General features: G+C 42.7%; 1 protein-coding gene across 1 annotated transcript in view; it reads left to right on the top strand.

Moving 5' to 3' along the window:
* The window catches only part of CRTAC1 (cartilage acidic protein 1), a 151,225-nt gene that overhangs the window by 11,456 nt on the left and 119,447 nt on the right, over nt 1-20,322 (top strand). Inside the window, exon 2 of the mRNA XM_065920067.1 lies at nt 8,726-8,925. Coding sequence (XP_065776139.1) covers nt 8,726-8,925 — 200 coding nt within the window. The remainder of the gene's footprint in view (nt 1-8,725; nt 8,926-20,322) is intronic.

Raw genomic sequence — 20,322 nt, 5'->3', positions numbered from 1 at the left:
AAAATTGCCCTGGAAGCTTCTCCCCACAGCTGCCTGACCCCACATCAGAGATCTAGGTTGCTTGGTTACCAGTTTTCAGACCCAATTCAGGAAAGTCCCAAGGCCACAGAAAACTGAGTTTGGCTGCATGTGACCTGCAGCCAGTGTCTAAAGACTGCCCAACCTTGAAGCTATCTGTGTGAAAGATGAGAAAAGAAGCAATGAGCCTGGCCTCCAAGAGGCATTCCCTTGCTCACTTAACCCTTCAACCCACGGCATGTTGTAGGATTCCCATGTTACAGACGGAGACACTTGAGATCAGAAAGTTTAAGGAGCAGGCTCAAGGTCACCTGCTAGTTTCTGGTGGAGTTGAGGTCCAAATCCAGGTTCCTGACTCTGGTCTTTATTTATTTATTTTTCTCTATCTCACTGACGATTGTTCAAGACTTATAGATTATAAGAACATTTTTAAGAGATTATTACAAAGCAATTCTTCCCACTGCCTGAAACACAGTCCTACCACCTCTCACCCTTGTTAAGGCCCCTCTTTACTCCCTCCTCCCACCTCCCCTGCAGGAACAGCCTGGGTGCTCACGCCCTGCGCCCTCTCCCCAAACTCTACCCTTGGTACTTACCCTCACCTTCCCTGGGATATGCTGCCCCCGGATCCTCCCATTGCACTTACCTCACTTACTACTTAATGCCACTCCTGCCTGTAGATACATAGTACGTGCTTGATATACAGCATTCAAGAAAGCAAAAAACATTCAATTCAACCTACTTTTTAAAATTCTATTTTTAGCTTTTCTCCACATTCTTCTAGAAGATTGAGATGTTCACAGTGGTGTGACAGGAGGTTTCTGAGCCAGCCGTGTAAAATGTAAGGTCACTGCAGCACCTGCTGGCCTTCTGCTCCTAGCAGTACCATCCTGCTCTGCTTTCTTCCCCAAACTCCATATCCTGCCTCCCCCTATGATACTCTCTGGCTAAATAGATTTTCTTGATAGACCTCAACAAGCTGGTGATGAATTCTGGTAGCAAAAACATTTTTCACTTCAAATCCAATTGCAACTTACACTCCCATCTGGGGACCACAAGTCTGGGGTAGTGGTTCGCAGCCCAGGCTGAGAATCTGGGTGCAGAACCATTAATATAATCAGGGAGCTTGTAAAAATACAGTATATGGCACCCGAGTCCTGCCCCAGACCAGTTATATCAGAAACTGGGTAAAGGATCTGGGCAACAACCTATCTCTAAAAACTCCTCACACGATTTGACTGAGCAACTGGGCTTTCAAATCATTGGTCTAGAGCCTTACTTCTAAAAGTGGAGTTCTGGGATCAGCAGCCTCAGCATCACCTGAAGGCTTGTTAGAATGAAGAATCTCAGGCCCCACCCCTGATCCACCAAATCAGAATCTGCATTTTACCATGATCCTCAGGTGATTTGTAAGCATGTTACAGTTTAAGAAGCACTGCTTTGGGGAAAGAACAGTTTCAAAATAACTATATAACAAGTTGCAAGCAGTTCCTGCTGATTCACATTATCATTTGGACAGAGTCCTTCCTTCATCCGTTTAACAAACATTAAGTGCCTCCAAGCACTAGATACCATGATGGTTTGGGTTTGGGGAAACACACTGGCATGCTTATTTGTCTTGGCTTGCAAATTCCTGCCCATACCCCATTTTCTCTAGGCTCTGGTCATTAATAATAGCTGTCTATTGCCTGCTAGACCTGACGACATCCCCTGCCCCTGCCACCACTCCAGTTCCAACCTTTTCCTTCTTCTCAATTCTTTGTCAAAATTAAAGTCAAAATCTCTCTCTGTCACTCCCTATCAATTGTGGTAATTTGACTTTGAGCTGAAGACACCTAGTACTTTGAGTATCTAATGATCAATGAGCCTGCAGCCCTGAGGATTGCACAGCCCTAGGATTGGTTTCAGCATCTTAGATCTAGAAGCAGAGAAGTTTCTTAAACTAATCACTATAGTATATATGTATTGCTTATGGATCATAAATGTGTAGTTTATGGGCCAGGACCGTGAGAATCACGTGGGAGCTTATTGAAAATATAGACTCTTGGGCCCTCCTGCAGATAAATTGAATCAGAATCTGCATTTCAGCAGAACTTCCAGGTGATTCATATAGTACATATTAAAGTTTGAGATCTCTTTCAAAAGGACTTATGCCCACTGTATACTGTTGTATTCAGTGCCCCTGACCCTGCAGCAGGCCACTGTTGACCCACACCTCCACCAAAGACTCCTGGACACAGACAGGCACATCTGGCTCAGTCTCTTGTGGGGTCACTGCTCCTTTCTCCTGGGTCCTGGTGCACACAAGGTTTTGTTTGTGCCCTCCAAGAGTCTGTTTCCCCAGTCCTGTGGAAATCCTGTGATCAAATACCTCTGGCCTCCAGAGTCAAAGCTGGGGGTTCTCAGTCCCTTTGCCGGATCCCCAGGTTGGAAAATCTGTTGTGGGTCCTAGAACTTTCTTAACAGTGTGAGAATTTCTTTGGTATAATTGTTCTGTGGTTTGTGGGTTGTCTGCTCAGCAGGTCTATGGTGGGGCTAATGGCGACCTCCTCCAAGAGCTTCCTAAGTGATCATTGCAAAGAAATAGAGGAAAACAATAGAATGGGAAAGACTGGAGATCTCTTCAAGAAAATTAGAGATACCAGGGGAACATTTCATGCAAAGATGGTCACAATAAAGGACAGAAACTGTACAGACCTAACAGAAGCAGAAGATATTAAGAAGAGTTGGCAAGAATAAACAGAACTATACAAAAAAGATCTTAATGACACAGATAACCATGATGGTGTGATCACTCACCTAGAGCCAGACATCCCGGAGTGTGAAGAAAAGTGGACCTTGGAAAGCATCACTACAAACAAAGCTAGTGGAGGTGATGGAATTCAGTTGAGCTATTTCAAATCCTAAAAGATGATGCTGTGAGAGTGCTGCACTCAATATGCCAGCAAATTTGGAAAACTTAGCAGTGGCCACAGGACTGGAAAAGGTCAGTTTTCATTCCAATCCCAAAGAAAGGCAATGCCAAAAAATGTTCAAACTGCCTCACAATTGCACTCATCTCACACACTAGCAAAGTAACGCTCAAAATTCTCCAAACCAGGTTTCAACAGTTCATGAACCAAGAACTTCCAGATGTTCAAGCTGGATTTAGAAAAGGCAAAGGAACCAGAGATCAAATTGCCAACATCTACTGGATCATCAAAAAAGCAAGAGAGTTCTAGAAAAACATCTACTTCTGCTTTATTGACTATGCCAAAGCCTTTGACTGTGTGGATCACAACAATCTGGAAAATTCTTAAAGAGATGGGAATACCAGACCACCATACCTGCCTCCTGAGAAATCTGTATGCAGGTCTAGAAGCAACAGTTAGAACTGGACATGGAACAACACACTGGTTCCAAATTGGGAAAGGAATACGTCAAGGCTGTATATTGTCACCATGCTTATTTAACTTATATCTGGAGTACATGATGCAAAATGCTGGGCTGGATGAAGCACAAGCTGGAATCAAGATTGCCAGGAGAAATAGCAATAACCTCAGATATGCAGATGACACCACCCTTATGGCAGAAAGCAAAGAGGAACTAAAGAGCCTCTTGAGGAAGGTGAAAGAGGAGAGTGAAAAAGTTGGCTTAAAACTCAACATTCAGAAAACTAAGATCATGGCATCTGGTCCCATCACTTCATGGCAAAGAGATGGGAAAACAATGGAAACAGTGAGAGATTTTATTTTCTGGGGCTCCAAAATTACTGCAGATGGTGACTGTGGCCATGAAATTAAAAGGCACTTACTCCTTGGAAGAAAAGCTATGACAAACCTAGACAGCATATTAAAAAGCAGAGACATTACTTTGCCGACAAAGATCCGTCTAGTCAAAGCTATGGTTTTTCCAGTAGTCATGTATAGATGTGAGAGTTGGAGCATAAAGAAATCTGAGTACCAAAGAATAGATGCCTTTTTGAACTGCGGTGTTGGAAAAGACTCTTGAGAGTCCCTTGAACTTCAAGGAGATCAAACAAGTCAATCCTAAAGGAAATCTGTCCTGAATATTTTGGCCACCTGATGCAAAGAACTGACTCCTTAGAAAAGACCCCAATGCTGGGAAAGATTGAAGGAAGGAGGAAAAGGGAACGAGATGGTTGGATATCATCACTGACTCGATGGACATGAGTTTGAGCAAGCTCTGGGAGTTGGTGAAGGACAGGGAAGCCTGGCGTGTTGCAGCCCATGGGGTTGCAAAGAGTCAGACACAACTAAGCGACTGACCTGAAAGTTTGAGAAGCACTAAAGCCCTGGTATAGACTGTGTTTCTCAAAATTTGCATATTAGAACCGTATAGGGAGCTTCTAAAGTCCTGATGCCCCCGCTGCAGCTTATGCCAAGTAAGTGAGAATACCTTGGGATGAAGCCCAGGCATGAGTATTTTTTATTATGGTAAAATATACATAACATAAAATTTACTGTTTTGACCATTTGTAAGTATTTGGTTCAGCGATATTAAATACACTCTCATTGTCATGCAAACATCACTACCATCCATCTCCAGAACTTTTCATCTTCCCAAACTGAAACTCCATAAGCATTAAACACTAACTTCCCATTCCCCGCCTCCTCCCAGCCCCTGGTAACCACCATCTACTTTCTGCCTCTGTGAATTTGACTATTCAAGGTACTTCGTATAAGTGGAATCATACAGTATTTGTCTTTTGTGACTGGCTTCTTTCACTCTGCATGACGTCTTCTAGGTTCATTCATGTTGTAGCATGTGTCAGAATTTCCTTCCTTTTTAAGGCATATCATATTCCATTGTAGGTATTTGCCACACTTTGGACATGTAGATTGATGGACACTTGGTCTCCTGTAACTTGCTTGTGGCTATGGTGAATAATACAGTTACAAACTTGGGTATGCAATTATCTGTTTGAGTCCCTTCTTTCAATTCTTTTGGGTATATACCCAGAAATGGAATTGCTAGATCACATGGTAATTGTTTTGGGGACTTTTCTGAAGAACTGCTGCTACACAGCAGTTTTCCACAGCAGCTGCACCATTTTACAGTCCCATCAGCAATGCAAAGGGTCCCAATTTCTCCACATCCTCACCAACAATTGTTATTTTCTGGTTTTTTGATTATAGCCATTCTAATGGATGCAAAGTGTTATCTTATTGTGGGTTTGAGTTGCATTTCCCTAATGATTAGTGACATTGAGCATCTTCTTATATACTTATGGACCAGTTGTGTATTTTCTTTGAAGAAATGTTTATTCAGGTCTTTTGAATTGGGTTCTTTTGTTGTTGTTGAGTTACAGGAGTTCTTTATATATTCTGGATATTTATCCTTTATCAGATATATGATTTGCAAATCTTTTCTCCTGTTCCATGGGTTGCCTTTTCACTCTATTGATAGCATCCTGTGATGCACAAAAGTTTTAAATTTGATGTAGTCCATTTAATCTATGTTTTCTTCTGTTGCCTGTGCTTTTGGTGTCATAGCCAAGAAATTATTTTCAGACATGGGTATTTTTTTAAAGCTCCTCAAGTGATTTCATTATACAGCTAAGGTTGAGCAATGTGTCTCAAACTTTAATATGCATTTAGACCACCTGAAGTCTTGTTAAAATGCACATTTTGATTTATGAAGTCTGGGGTAGGGCCCATGATTCTGCATATCTAAGAAACTCCTAGCTGATGCTTATGCTACTGGTCTGGGGACCATGAGCAACCAGGGTACAGAGGAGCATTTCAGTGATTTCCTTCATCTGAGGTCTGAGATAGAGCGTGAATATTTGCCAGGCCTTTTCCTAAGTCTCCCACTATACCTGTTCCCCAGCAGGCCCTCAGCTGACCCTAACTTTCAACTGTGGCTGAGCAGCCCTGGTGGGTACACTAAGAGCCTTTGGCATAGCAGAAAAATGAGAAATAAAGGACCTGTTCTCCCCACTCCACTCTCAGCCCAGCCCCCAGGGGGAGACCTTCCACTGGTCTGCCCCTGCCCAGTGCATTCACTTCCACGCTATTGATGGCCAGTTCCTGCCTGGCCTTGGCCCCTGTAAGGAAACTGCTATAGAGCTCTGCTGAAAAGCTGTTTGGCTCAAAATATATTTATTAATAATACGCTCAGAAAGGAAAACCACACAGGTTGGTCTGAAGTTTATGGGAAAAGCTGAGGAGAAAAACTGCCGAAGGCCTGCTTCTAAAAAAAATTAATTAATCTATCATAGAATTTTAGAGCCAGAAATGACCTTTAGAGATCTACTCCCAAACCCTCATTTTAGAGAAGAAAGCTGGCACCCAGTGAGGCTGTGACTTGCTCAAGGTCATCAAGCAAAATAGAGGTCAGCCCATAGGTGTGTTTTTCTTTTTAATCTAGCTTTAGGTTGCGTGTGTGCTAAGGCACTTCAGTTGTGTCCGACTCTTTGCAATCCCATGACCTGTAGCCCACCAGGCTCCTCTGTCCATGGGGAGTCTCCCAGCAAGAATACTAGAATGGGTTGCCATTCCCTTCTGCAGGGGATCTTCCTGACCCAGGGATCGAACCTGGTTCTCTTATGTCTCCTGCATTGGCAGTTGAGTTCGTTACCCACTGAACCACCTGGGAAGCCCAGGTTTAGGTTATTTATATGGAAATGGATAACATAGAGTAGCTACTTCTTTCAGATGACTCCTTTAATTAAAGCTTTTACTTTTCAAAAAAAGATAAATCAAGAGGCTGGATTTTTGCCCTTCATGGCTTTCTTTAGAAAATCTCTACCTGATGTTTATAATGACCCTAATAGGACCCTTATATGACCTACCACTCCATGGTGGCAGTGACCGAAATTTCAGGTATTGTGCTGGGAGGAACTTAAGATCTTCTAGAAGGCATGCTCAGTACTGCTTTTCCTTCCATGTCCATTGCAAATGTTGTAAGCTCTTCACAGTACTCTTTCAAGCCACTGCCAATCAGTTTGGCTGTCAAGCTGAAACTCATTTGCCACCCCTACGGTAGAGTTCATACCTTGAAAAGCCCTGTGACCTTCAGATCCACCCTACATTTCAACATGTTTATACTGGTTATTAAATACTCTTTAGCTTCTCATTCCCCCACCCCACCCCAGCTGCTCATTAATCCAATTATGAGTTCCCTTTATCCAACCAAACTTCTTGCCAAGATACAGAACTCTGGGAGTGATGTGTTTGCCTTTGGTGATTAGACAGCCCAGTATATGATGCTGTCATGTTCAGACATCTCTGTAATTGGGACTGACCTCACTCTGATCGTGCAACACCCAGCATGTGCCCTCTGAACACCATGCAAGAACTGCCTTCCCAGGAAGGCTCGCCGAGGTTAGTTTCTATGCTGCAGTTGGAGCCCTGCCCCTGTGTCTCTCTCCAACCCCTCCAGTGAGGCATTAGAGGGGCTTCTGAATCACATTTAGCTCTGAAGACAGTGCCTGGGCCTTTCATTCTGATCTCTGGGTTCTGAACTGGAGAAAGCTCCTATGCTGGCAGGAGTGTCTGTCTCCATCTGGGGAGTCAGTCTTCAGATCCTCTCTTCATTAAGACATCAGCCTCACTCAGCCTTGCTCTTGGCTGCCAGACACGCTGACAAGCCAGCAGGAAAAGCTCCATCAGGAAGAGGTGTGCCACCCTCTGAAGGCGCTGCTTTGCCTGTGGGGCTGGACCTGTGCAGACGTCGTAGGACTTGTCCCAGGGGAGCCTTTGGAACACTCTGTGAGCTGTGATTCTAAGCCTGCAGGCATCATCTCAGGGTGGTGCCCTCTGTAGTGTTCTAAGTGTCTTCACTGCTCACACAGGAGAGGGTGGAGTCCTTCCACTTCCTTGGCCATTCTCATCTGTCTCCTGGGTGGCTGCCACCAGCTCCCGTAGCCCCAGGCTGTTTGGCAACACCCTGAGTTATGTTAGAGATATAATAATGAATTATACAATGGATTATACATAATTAATTTATAATAAAACACACACAATGGTTTAATTTCTCCGAGTGAATGATGTGCCGCCCGCCAGTTCCTGCCGGGATACATTCCATAACTGACTGCTTCCTGGTCTGGAGGCGACGGCCAGTGGCCCTAGGGAGGGACCCTGGCAGGGGAACCTTCCAAGTCACAGATTCTGTCTGGGTTACCTCTGGGGTCGGTCTCACACAAGGCCAATCCTTTACTTTCTCTGCTATTGTTCTAAACGTGAACCTGCATGGGGGTCTCACCTGCCCCTGGATCATCTGAGATCTGTTATTTTCTTCTTTCTCCCAGAGCATGAAAGATGCAAGTGTATTTCTCCCTCCCTCCCTCCCTTCCCCCCCAAATATGTGTTGAGTGTCTCTTATGTGCCAGACGCTGTCCTTGGCTTGATGTGCATCCATGAACAAAATAGACAATGATCCTTGCCCTGGTGGAGCTTATGTTCTAGCAGAGGGAGATAGACACTAAATGATAAAACATGGTGAATGAGGAAATCATCTGGCATGTTATACAGTGATAGATGCTGTAGAAAACGAAAAGGCAGAGGAACATAAGGGTGACCTCAGTGATGGGGGCAGGTCACAGTTTGAAAGAGCATAGCCAGGATGGGTCTTGTGGGAAAGTGGCAGCCTAGGGGTTGCCAAGCCCTCCAGGAAGCGGGAAGAAAGGCACTTCCGCGCCAACCTGGGATTCGATTTTCCTGGGCTGCTTTCGGTCGGTAACGTTTGTAATTTCTGGTTTCAGATGTTCCAGGTGTTTCTATTCCTGCTGCTGCTGTGGTTTCTGCCCCTGACTGAGGGGTCCCAGCGGGCTGAACCCATGTTCACGGCAGTCACCAACTCAGTCCTGCCCCCTGACTACGACAGCAACCCCACCCAGCTCAACTACGGAGTGGCAGTGACTGATGTGGACCGCGATGGGGACTTTGAGATCGTTGTGGCTGGGTAAGTGCCTCCCACCTTGAGTTTGACAGATATATCAGTCAGCTTTTGCTACAAGAGGGCCAGATAACAAATAACTCCAAGAACCCAGTGGCTGGCAACAACACACATTCTCACTCACATGGGTCTTGGCTGGGCTCAGCTGGGGTCTGGTAGGCTGTGTCCTTGCTCTTTTGATGTAGCAGTGAATTGGGATGGAGGGTAGACTGGAAGAAAGGGGTTTGATCCACAGGCTTTCCAGAGAGAAGATTTGAATGCTGTGCTTCAAGGCCTTCTGTTCGTCTCTCAGCTACCTTAGTTATGCCAGTGTTACTTCCTTACCAATGAGACTCTAGAATCTCAATATAGGAGGGGCTTGAGGGTAACAGTTACAACAGAGGAGGATGCTCAAAGCTGCCTTTGCATGGCATTTTACACAAGATTAGGAAATCATTAATTGCCTGTTTCAGAGAAGGGGGAAATATGGAGATGAAGAGGGATGGCTAAACTCCCTCTAAACCATGCCTTGGTACCCCTGCTCCCTTCTCTGCTGAGCAGCAACACTGTGTAGCAAGAAAAGATTTGAGTTCATGCCCTAGATCTACAGCTTTCTAGTTGCGTGACCTTGAGTGAGCCCCTTGTGCCCTGAGATTCAGATGTATCATCTGCAAAAATGGAGATAGCAATGCACCTCCTTGTCCTGTTAAAAGCTTTAACAGGCTATTGCACATGATGGTTCATTGTAAATTCTGCCAGTTGTCGTTAATAATCATTATTTATGGAGCACAGATATGTGCCAGGCACTGTGCTAAACCTTTCACATACACTGTCTTATCCTCCTGACAACACTATGAAGTAAATATACAAGAATAGGAAATTACACTTCAGAGACGGTGATTGATTTGCCCTCCATCAAGTAAATAGTAAGAGGATGAGTCAGGATTTGAACCCCAAGGCTCCCTAACTATAGAGCTGCTAAAGTACATTGTACAAAGTTTAGTTATCACTTCAAAAATCAGCCAATCAATAAAAACACAACAGGGGCCTGTCAACCTCATTCTGGAAGGCCAGAGTTTTTATGGCCACACTGAACAAAGTAAATGGCAAGTAACATTATTTGTAGCCGTTGCATGTAACAGTAGAAAGCGTTGACTTTGGAACCAGAAAACCTGGTTTTGATCCTGTCCCATCCAATAGTTGTGTTCCATGTGCAAATGACTTAAAGTGGGGAAAGCTCCACTTTCCTCATCTGTAAAATGGGTATGTTGAAATCTACCCCCACCTACCACACATGGTGAGGATCAGTGGTAATGACGTATAGACAAGATACTTTGTAAGTGCATTTCTTCCTTTTTTTATTCGACCCCAAAAAGAGTAGAAATTCCTAGATTCTAGGTTCTCCTGGAAGTCTAGATTACTGGCTGACAAACAGAACTTTCTATGATGATGTAGAAGTTCTATGTTGGTTCTGTCCAATATAGTGCCCGTGGGCATGAGACTGTTGAGCACTTGAAATGTGGCTACTGTGACCAAGGAACTGAACTTTATTTCATTGTAACAGCACAGCTCTGGGACATCAGAAGGAAAAACTAAAGAGCAAAAGGTGATAGAAAAGGGGAAAACAGAAACGGTTGTAATGATTCCCTTTTTACCAGATCCCCTTATTACCTGTGCAGGATTGGGGCCAGGCAGCTTGTCTGCGTTCAGGTCTGTGGCTGTCCAGTGACTGTCTAAATCCAAAAAAAAGTCTTCTTGGCCAAATCCTGCCAACTGTAGCCTGTGCCACTGCACCAGGGTCAGGGTCAGGGGCTGTGATGCACTCCTGAGATGTTCTGCTTGGTCCTGCCTCCTGCCAGGCAACACCAGCCTCCCTCTGGTAGGCACTGGGAGCCAGAGGACAAAGAACAGTGAGGCAACTTCCCTGCTTCCCATCCTTCCCTCCTCTGGGGCCCCTACAAGATACTGTGATGAGCAGGCTCTCCTTTCATCTTGGACGATGGGCCACCAGCTCAGATTTCCATTCCCACCCATCCTTTGAGGTGCAGGGGATGGTTACTGCATCTCCTGAGCATCCTGCTCTTTGCTTTCTCAGTGCTGGGCATTCACTTCATCCTCTCTTTCTTTTATTTTTTTTAAACAATTTTTAAAATGTATTTATGTGTTTGTTTTTTATTTTGCTGGGACTTCATCGCTGTGAGGGCTTCTCTGTAGTTATGATGGGCAGGGCCTACTCTCTAGTTGCAGTGCTTGGACTTTTCATTGCTGTGGCTTCTCTTGTTGAAGACCATGGACTTTAGGGTGTGCAGGCTTCAGTAGTTGTAGCATGTGAGCTCAGTGGTTGCAGCTCCCAGACCCTAGAACAGGGGCTCAATAGTTGTGGCACATAGGTTTAGCTGCTTCACAATATGTGGTATCTTCGTGGACCAGGGATTGAACCCGCAGGCGGATTCTTTGCCACTGAGCCACCAGGGAAGCCCTTTCCTTTCCTTCATGTTTATTTGTCTGGTCTTAGCTGTGGCATGCAGGATCTTAATTGCGGTGCTCGGGCTTGTCTCCAGTTGTGACACGTGGGCTTCGCTGCCCTGTGGAATGTGGGATCTTAGTTCCCTGACCAGGGATCAAACCCACATCCCCTGCACTGGATGAAGGATTCTTAACCACTGGACCACCAGGGAAGTCCCTGAAGCTTTTTTCACTTTCTGTGCCAAGGAACTCAATAAATTTTCTTTTGTGTCTTCTATGGTAGAGAAGCTAGACCATCTTTCATAGGCAGTTTAGAGTAGATGTCTAAACCTTGTCCAGCTTGCTGCTTCCTATAGGGCCTGCAGCACTTTGGAGTCATCCTCCAGAAAAGCAACCCAGACCATCCTGAGTCAACCATAATTCAGGGAAAGACTGCACCAGGCGGCTCCTAACTGAGAAAGTTTGGACTGCTGGGTGTTCTAAAAGATGATGTTGTTCACCCCTAGCAAAGGGCTTCCCAGGTGGCATTAGGTAAAGAACCCGCCTGCCAATGAGAATCCACATAAGAAATGCAGATTCAATCCCTGGGTTGGGAAGATCCCTTAGAGTAGGGCCTGGCAACCCACTCCAGTATTCTTGCCTGGAGAATCCCATGGACAGAGGAGGCTGGAGGGCTACAATCCATAGGGTCACAGAGTCATACAAGACTGAAGCAACTTAGTGTGCATGCATGCACCCCCAGCAAAGAAGAACAGTTGCATGGAGGGCAGGATGACGGAATTGGACAGCCTCCCAGCTCTAGGTCAGACCTTCTTTGTGGCTGTTATGAAGCATTGTGAATTCTCAGAGCGTCAGAAAGACACGTTCTAATTTAAGTACCAAAATACATTCCAAAGGCAAATACAACTTTTTATTATCTTCAGCTCAGAATGATTTGTCACTGTCTTTCTTCTTTGGGCTGGATAACCAGAAGTTGACTGTACAGACATTATTAAATCAGGACCTTGGGAGGTCATTCGGTCCACCCCTTGCCTTCCAGTAAGGTCACACCTATGGTTTTTGGAGGCTCCATTTACTTAAAGCCTTTCAAGGGAATGTATGCAACCTTTTCATAATCCAGCTCAATTACTTATGTTAAAAAATCTTTCTGATTAATCTAAATCCTTCATATTTGAGCTTAGTAAGTCATTTCTTTTAACTTTTGCTTTGCTATTATTACCTTTGACGATATAAACCAAGTAAGTGGTCACTACCCTTTCAAATAATGACAACTAGGATCATTGCTCTGCCTTTCATGCCCTGCGGACTCCTTGGCAGTGTTTCTGATTTTGACTTTTATTCAGTTTCATCCACCCTACACCCATACTTGGGGTTTCCCTGATGGCTCCTGCAGTAAAGAATCTGCATGTAATGTGGGAGACCTGGGTTCATCCCTGGGTCATTTTGGAAGATACTCTGGAGAATGGAATGGCTACCAACTCCAGTATTTTTGCCTGGAGAATTCCATGGACAGAGAAGCTTGGTGGGCTACAGTCCATAGGGTCACAAAGGGTCGGACATGACTGAGTAACTAACACACACCCATATTTAACTCTGCTTCTCTGTTTGATGGTAGAGACTGTTTAGGAATCACGTAGCAGGAACTGAAACTTTAAAAAATGGAATGTGAATGCCCTTATGTGGGCACCTGGGGTCCAGCTCCTGAGAGGCCCACTCTCTATTATCTTATAGACCTTTCCATTAGCCGGCCCCTGAAGGCATCTGCGTTTCAACCCCTGGGATAATGGCCAGCTCTTCAGTTTATAAGACGCGCAGTACTTGAACTTGTCTTGGATTTGTTGACCTTGTAGCGTGTCTGATTCCAGCCCTGTTGCTTTGAGTATTTACTCTTTGAATAGGTTTGTTTTGTTTTGCTTTTTTGGTATCCTCATTCTGGGTATTGATGGCATTGATTTTGGACATGTTGCGGGTGAGTTTGTGTTGTGTTTCAGAGTCTTCAGTTAATTGTGATGGAAGGCGCGTGCTCTCATCCGACCCTGGGAGGAGCACACAGTGACCGCCCTTTGTTCTGTGGGGATGGGGGAGGGAGAGGGACGGCCCTGCTCCTCCACCGCAGCTGGGCGAGTGCCTCCGCATGTGGAGGGCTTATCTGTTAACCGGCAGGTGCGTGATTGCGGGTCTGCCTACAGTCTCTTCCCTGCGGGGTGAGGGGAGGATTTGATCACCCCCGGAGACGCTGGCGCACGAACAGACCATTGAGGATCTTCGAGATGAGTTCCCGGGGTAAATAAAAAGCTGGTGGCTCCTCCTTTTCTCAGCGGAGCTAAACACCCAATCTACAGTCTCCTGCCGTCTGGAACAGAAGCCCTGTTGGTGTCAATCTCGCACAATTCCTTCAGAGGAGATTTTGCTTCCTGGGAGACCCCCAGAGGTCTGAGATGACCCCTCTACCCTGTCAGTTTCCAAGTTTTCCCCAAATGGAAAGATTGCAGTGGTTGTAAAGTTTAAATTACGATTTAGATCAGTTTTCCTACACAAAGAGCACCCACTTGATAAAACCTTAGTGCATTCCTCACAGTTGGAAGGGTTTCATTTAAATGAATGCTACATATTGTAAACCAGCGTTTCATTTTTTCTTAATTTTGTAACTAGGTCAGAAGACTTTTAAAATTTACTAAAATTAATTGAATTACTTAAAAGGCAAACTGTATTCAATTACCAGATTAGTCATAATCATATGAGAGATATTTTTGCCATTGTAAGTAATAAGAACAATGATAAAGAATGATATATGTGTCTATAATTTAACCAAAGCAGCATTTATGGATTTTATTACAAGCATCTATAGATATATGTGGTATCTATAGGTGGCATCATTGACTCAATGGACATATGTTTGGGCAGACTCGAGGAGTGAAGGACAGGGAAGCCTGCTGTTCTGCAGTCCATGGGGTCACAAAGAGTTGGACACAACAACAGCAACAACAGATGTATATAGTATGTGTAGACAGATGTAGAAGATAGATGTAGTATTCATATACATATATTAAATGTGTGTAATAAGTATAAATATATATTGTACATATACATATACACATACTTTTAACGAAATAGGAAAAATACTTCTGAAATTTTAGCCTTAACTTTTATAAAATATAATGTTGTAATAGATTTGATCATCAGTTTTGACAACCTGAAGTGTTAGATTATTTCAGTTTCTTTTTAAGTTTAAGATACATTTTACATTTTGATAGCATGAATATGTTTTCTTGCAAAAGAATCCACACAATATAGATAAAGAAAAATTCCATCTTTATCAACCTCCCATCCCTATTCCAAGCTCATCCCAGTTCTCTTCCAGAATAGCGATTGTTTCCAGGTTGGTGCTTATACTTAAGAAAATTTCTATGTTACATATATATATTTTTTAAATGTATAATTTTGAAGGGTATCAAACTTCTGTTTCAAAATTTGCTTTTCTTCAGTGTGTAGCATGTTTTTTGTTTGAACATGTGGATCTAACTTAATTTTTTTAACTTACTTTGTGTGGATGTACCGCATTTGTTTTGCCACTCCTCAAGTGATATTTAAGCTGTCTGTAATCTGTGACCATTGCAGACAATGCTGAACTGCACATCCTTACACACAGATGCAGATATTTCTCTGGGATAGATACCAAGAAGTGGAAATGCTGGGAATAATATGTACATTTTAAATCTTAATGAATCTTGTTTCCAATCTCAATCTTTTCCTGTGTATTCATAGCCTAGAAATAAAAGGTGATTTGGGGGATTGTGATATCAATAGCTATTCAAACACCTACTATGTGTATTGCCACATAGGTTCCAAGGTCTGAACTTTATCAATTTAGATGTAATAAAGAAGGGGGGAAAGTCCTATTCTACATCTTTTAAAGAAGCCACTGCTGTTAAAAATTGGATTGAGGAACTTCAATACTCTGATTCAAACTGCTAAAAAGACTCCTCTAAAGCTTTCTCTGCAAAAATATATTTCTTAAATGGGTCACCCTTAACCCTAAGATTCATTGTCATCGGTATCATGGAAGAATGATTGCAGGGTGCCAGCTCTTCTTCTATGGTTAAGCATGGACTGCCCTTGATTTTGAATACTAACAAGGCATGAGCTGGAGCAGAAGCCAGGGCTTTAAAACCCATTCTTAAAACTTCTATAAAAAGGTTACTCAACAGTGCATGGCAGGTTTTCCAGAGATGTCTCAGTGCTATAACTGAACTTCCTTCTCCTCAGCCATGAAGCAATGGGCAAAAATTCCACTTTCCACTCCAAGTCACAGACTCTCCTGACAGCTTAGAGGACTGAGGCCCTTACTGTGTTACACTGGCCACACACACACACACAGTAAGGTGTCAGAAGGTGTGGTAGACAAAATAATGGCCTTCCAAAGATACCCATGTGTTAAACCCCAGAACCAATGAATATGTGACCTTGCATGGCAAAAGGGACTCTGCAGAGATGATCAAGTTAAGAACCTTGAGATAGGGACATTATTCTGGATTATCTGAGTGGGCCCAATGTAGTCACAGTCCTTAACGTGAAAAAAGGAATGCAGAAGAGGAGGTCCTAGTGATCCGAGGTGATAGAGATTCAGCCCACCATTTCTGGCTTTGAGAGAGGGACCTGGAGTCAGGGAATGTGAGTGGCCTCTAGAAGCTGGGTAAAGTCAAGAAAGAGATTTACCCCTAGAGCTTCTTGAGGGGAATGCAGTTCTGCCAACACTCTCATTTCAGCACAGACCAGTGTTGGAACATACACAAGTGTCAGCTAATCAGTTTGTATTGTTTTATGCCACTACGTTTGTGGTGATTTGTTACAGCAACAATGGGAAACTAACATTAATACATTAAGTAAAGGTCAGGTACATGTGTCTGCTCAGTCGTGTCTGACTCTTTGCAACCCCATGGACTGTAGCCCGCCAGGCTCCTCTGTCCATAGGATTCTCCAGGCAAGAATACTGGAGTGGATTGCAATTTCCAGCTCTGGGGGATCTTCCCAACCCAGGGCTTGAGCCCGAGTCTCTCGTGTCTCCTGCACTGGAAAGTGGATTCTTTACCACTGCTCCACCTGGAAAGTCAAAGGCCAGGTGCTTGGTGATACTTCTCAGAGAGGTAACGGCCATTACCTATGAACATTTTAATAGTATTGTTTTATTAATTTCACAGCAATAAGAGAGGTATACCACCCACAAACATATTATTTAGAAGAATAAGAGAACATACTTAAAAGAGATATATCACCAACAAAAATATTATTTCTATTCAGTGACAGTTCCCTAAGAACAGGTCCCTAAAATCACACTTGGTTCCTGGGTGACCCTCCACCCACCACATTAACTCAACCTGCAGCTCACCATTCAACTCCCAGTCCCATGGGTGGTTGGAAGTTGAGAGACAAATTCAGAGCTTTTAAAGATCTCACTGTCCTTGGAGACAGACACACTCACTTCAGTGAGTCATAGGTGACTTGTACCCCCAGGGAGATGCAAACATTCCAGGAGGTTGGAGCCGGTGGAGAGTCCTTCCCAATGAGAATCACAGAGGTGGCATTTGAATGGTCTCAAGAAGGATAGGTTAGGTCTGTTTAACAAGGGGGCAAAGACCTCCCTGGTTCGAAGAGAACCTCAGGCTTATTTGGGTTTTGTTGTTTATTTGTTTTCAACTAAACTTAAAAAAAAAAAAAAAGCATTCTGACAAAAAACTGATTTTCACAGAGTATTGAAGAGTATTTATAAAAAGCTGCTCCAAAATAGTAATATAATTAAGACACTAAAATTGCCTCTGCTGAAAACGGCAAAGCTACTTTTAGTCTGAATTTTTCATCCATTCAGAAAGTGGATATATGCCCTGTCTCCAGGCACTTTCCTTTAATTTCTCTTCTATTATTTTTTAAGTGGTGGTCTGGTTGGAAGGTCTTCTTTGCCCCCTGGGTCCCACACCAGACTCCCCAGGGTGCAGGCTGGAGCCTAGACAAACCCTCCTCCCCACCCTTTCAGCCCTTAGGCCTTTTTCCCTGTCTCCCCATCCCCCCCATCCCCCTACTCCCCGAAATTCAACTCACACCTTTCTCTGGAACAAGTGCCCTTTTGCACTCCCAGAATCACTTCTGCTCAGGGGGTCCAATCTGACCCCTGCCTCCCTCTCTTGTGTTTTTCCTCACTCACCCCTTCTCACCAGTCCTACTGACCTGGTGAGTCACTTTCTTTCAAGAATGTTGTGGTTATGACTTCATTTTCCTTGTGAGGAATCAGTTGATTTTCAAAACATGCAAGGATGTGAAGAAGCTAAAAGCAGACAGTCCCTGCTTCCGATTATTACATGCTCTCCCCTTGTTTGCAGACTGAAGTTGTGAAGGGGTGGAGGGCGGAAGCAACTTATGTCTTGTATTTTACTTACATCATCTCGTTTTAAACCATCACAGCAGCCCCTATGATGTGTAGCATTTAATTGAGTCTAACTCACATATTTTTTCACATTTTTTTATTGAGGTAAAGTTGATATACAATGTTATGTTAGTTTTGGGTCTACAACACAGTGATTCAAAATTTTTATAAATTATACTGTTTATAGTTATTATAAAGTACTGGCTGCATTCCCTATACTATACAACATATCCTTGTAGCTTATTTATTTTATATATAGTAGTCTTTGCCTCTTAATCCCCTACCCCTAGTGATTTTTACATCTCTAAAATTGGGATGTGACCTACAATTGACAGCTTGCATTTAATGGGCAGGTTTTTTTTTCCCTAGAGATACATAAAAAAATAATGTTGTATCATTGATGATATTTTTGATTTCATGAAAGCACTGTAGATAGTGTCATCCCCACTTTTCAGATGAGGAAACTGAGACCCAGAGATCTGCTGAGAGTCATAGTGACAGTGAAAGGTGGAACTGTTATTCTATTGGGTTGGCCAAAAATTTCATTCAGGTTTTTCCATACAAATGAACTTTTTGGCCAACCCAATATATGTGCCTGTTAAATTGTTTGTTAATTGTGTTATTTAGATCATAATGGTAGTTTATTTCCTTCTGTAATTCTTTTGTTGGTGTGTATATGTTGAGGCTACTTTAGTAGATGCAGTTTTTTATATATTTTTAAATTGAGATATAATTAACATATATCATTGTATTAGTTTCAGGTTTACAGATCAAATATAATGATTTGATATTCATATATATTGCAATGTCTTAAGAATTCTTATATTTTCCTGATGATAGAGGCCATTATCATTATGAAGACCTCACCCATCACTTCCCTGGTGGCTCAGTCAGTAAAGAATCTGCCTACAATGCGAGAGACCTGGGTTTGATCCCTGGGTTGGGAAGATCCCCTGGAGGAGGGCATGAAAACCCACTGCAGTATTCTTGTCTGGAGAATCCCCAAGGACAGAGGGGCCTGGCTGGCTGCAGTCCATGGGGTCGCAAAGAGTCGGCCACAACCGAGCAACTAAGCACAGCGCACAGCAGCACCCATCACGAATTGTGCTTTTGGCCTGATGTTATTGTGGCCTGATATTATATCTTTATTTTGCTAGTGTTTGCCAGGGATATCTTTTTTCATAGTTTTACTTTGAACTCTCCAAAGTCCTTATGTTTTAGATGTTTCTTGTATGCAACATAAGTGTATGTTTTTTTCCAACCGTTTAACCATGTGTAACCTGTTGCTGATGAGATTAGTCCATTCCATTTAATGGCAACATTAATGTGTTTAAGCTTGTTTTTATTATTTTTTAACTTCCAAGTTTTGAAGGCTTCTTTCTTTTCTTTTCCTTTGTTGCTTTTTAAAAATTGATTGATTTAGGAGATTTTTTGGGGAGGGTGGTTTGTGAGGTAGAGATTCTTGTTGAAATCTGACTTACTGCCTCTGCTGATTTGAGATTTATACCTTCTACTTCTGTCCTTCTAGTGGTTCCCTTTGAGATTTTATGGTACATTTTTAACTTAATGAACTCTAAAATTATCAATGCCTTTCTATAACAATGCATGGATTTTAATACACTTTAACTCTGAACACCCTCTCCTGGTATACATATAGTACTTTAGTCTTGCCCTATGCAAACCCTATGTTATAATTATTGTTACTTTTTTAATCTAAGGCAATGTTTTTTTATTCTTATCCACTTTTACTATTTTGCTTGCTTATTTTTTTTTCTTGTATCTCAGAAAGACCTTCCAATCATTTTTCTTCTTTCAACATATCTCTTTTAGCTGTTCATTACTGAATGCCAGTTGCTGGTAGAATCTCTCAGTTTTTGTTTAACCTAAAAATATGTTTTTTGTATCTCCATTCTTGAAAGGTAATTTTTCTGCATTCAAAAGTTTTAGGTTGACAGTTATTATTCCTCTGTCACTTGTTGCTGAGATCCCATTATTAGCCTTTCCTTTGTAGGTGGTCTGTCTCTTGTTCCTCTTTTTTGTCTTTAAGATTTTGCAGTTTCACTATGTGTATTGATACGGGTTTTGTTTTGTTTTTAAATCCAGTATGTGCTTTCTGAATCTGAGAATTCATATCTTCCATCAGCTCTTAATGGTTCTCAGCCATCATCTTTAAGAAAATCTATCCCTTCTCTCTACTCCCTCCTTCTAGGACTCCACTCAGACATGTCATGTTTTCTCATTTTAGCCTCTAAGTCTTTTAACCTTTTTTGTATTATTCACCTCCTGTCTCTCTGTGATGCTGGTGGGTAACTTTCTGTATATAACTTCCAGTTCACTAATTCTCCCTTCAGTTGCATCTAAATTGTTGAGTTTTCGTTTTTAAAACTGTTTTTCATATCTAGGGGTTTCATATCCTTTTTCAAATCTCCCTAGTCATTTCTGATAGTGCCTTGTTGCTTATTCATTTATTTCATTGTTTGTTCCATTAAACATTTCTTACATAGATATATTCTGTTTTGACAATTCTGATATCTACAGTCCTT

The sequence above is a fragment of the Muntiacus reevesi genome, chromosome 2, assembly GCF_963930625.1.
Source record: "Muntiacus reevesi chromosome 2, mMunRee1.1, whole genome shotgun sequence".
In the NCBI taxonomy this organism is placed as follows: domain Eukaryota; kingdom Metazoa; phylum Chordata; class Mammalia; order Artiodactyla; family Cervidae; genus Muntiacus; species Muntiacus reevesi.
This window is presented reverse-complemented; position numbering and strand designations above follow the sequence as displayed.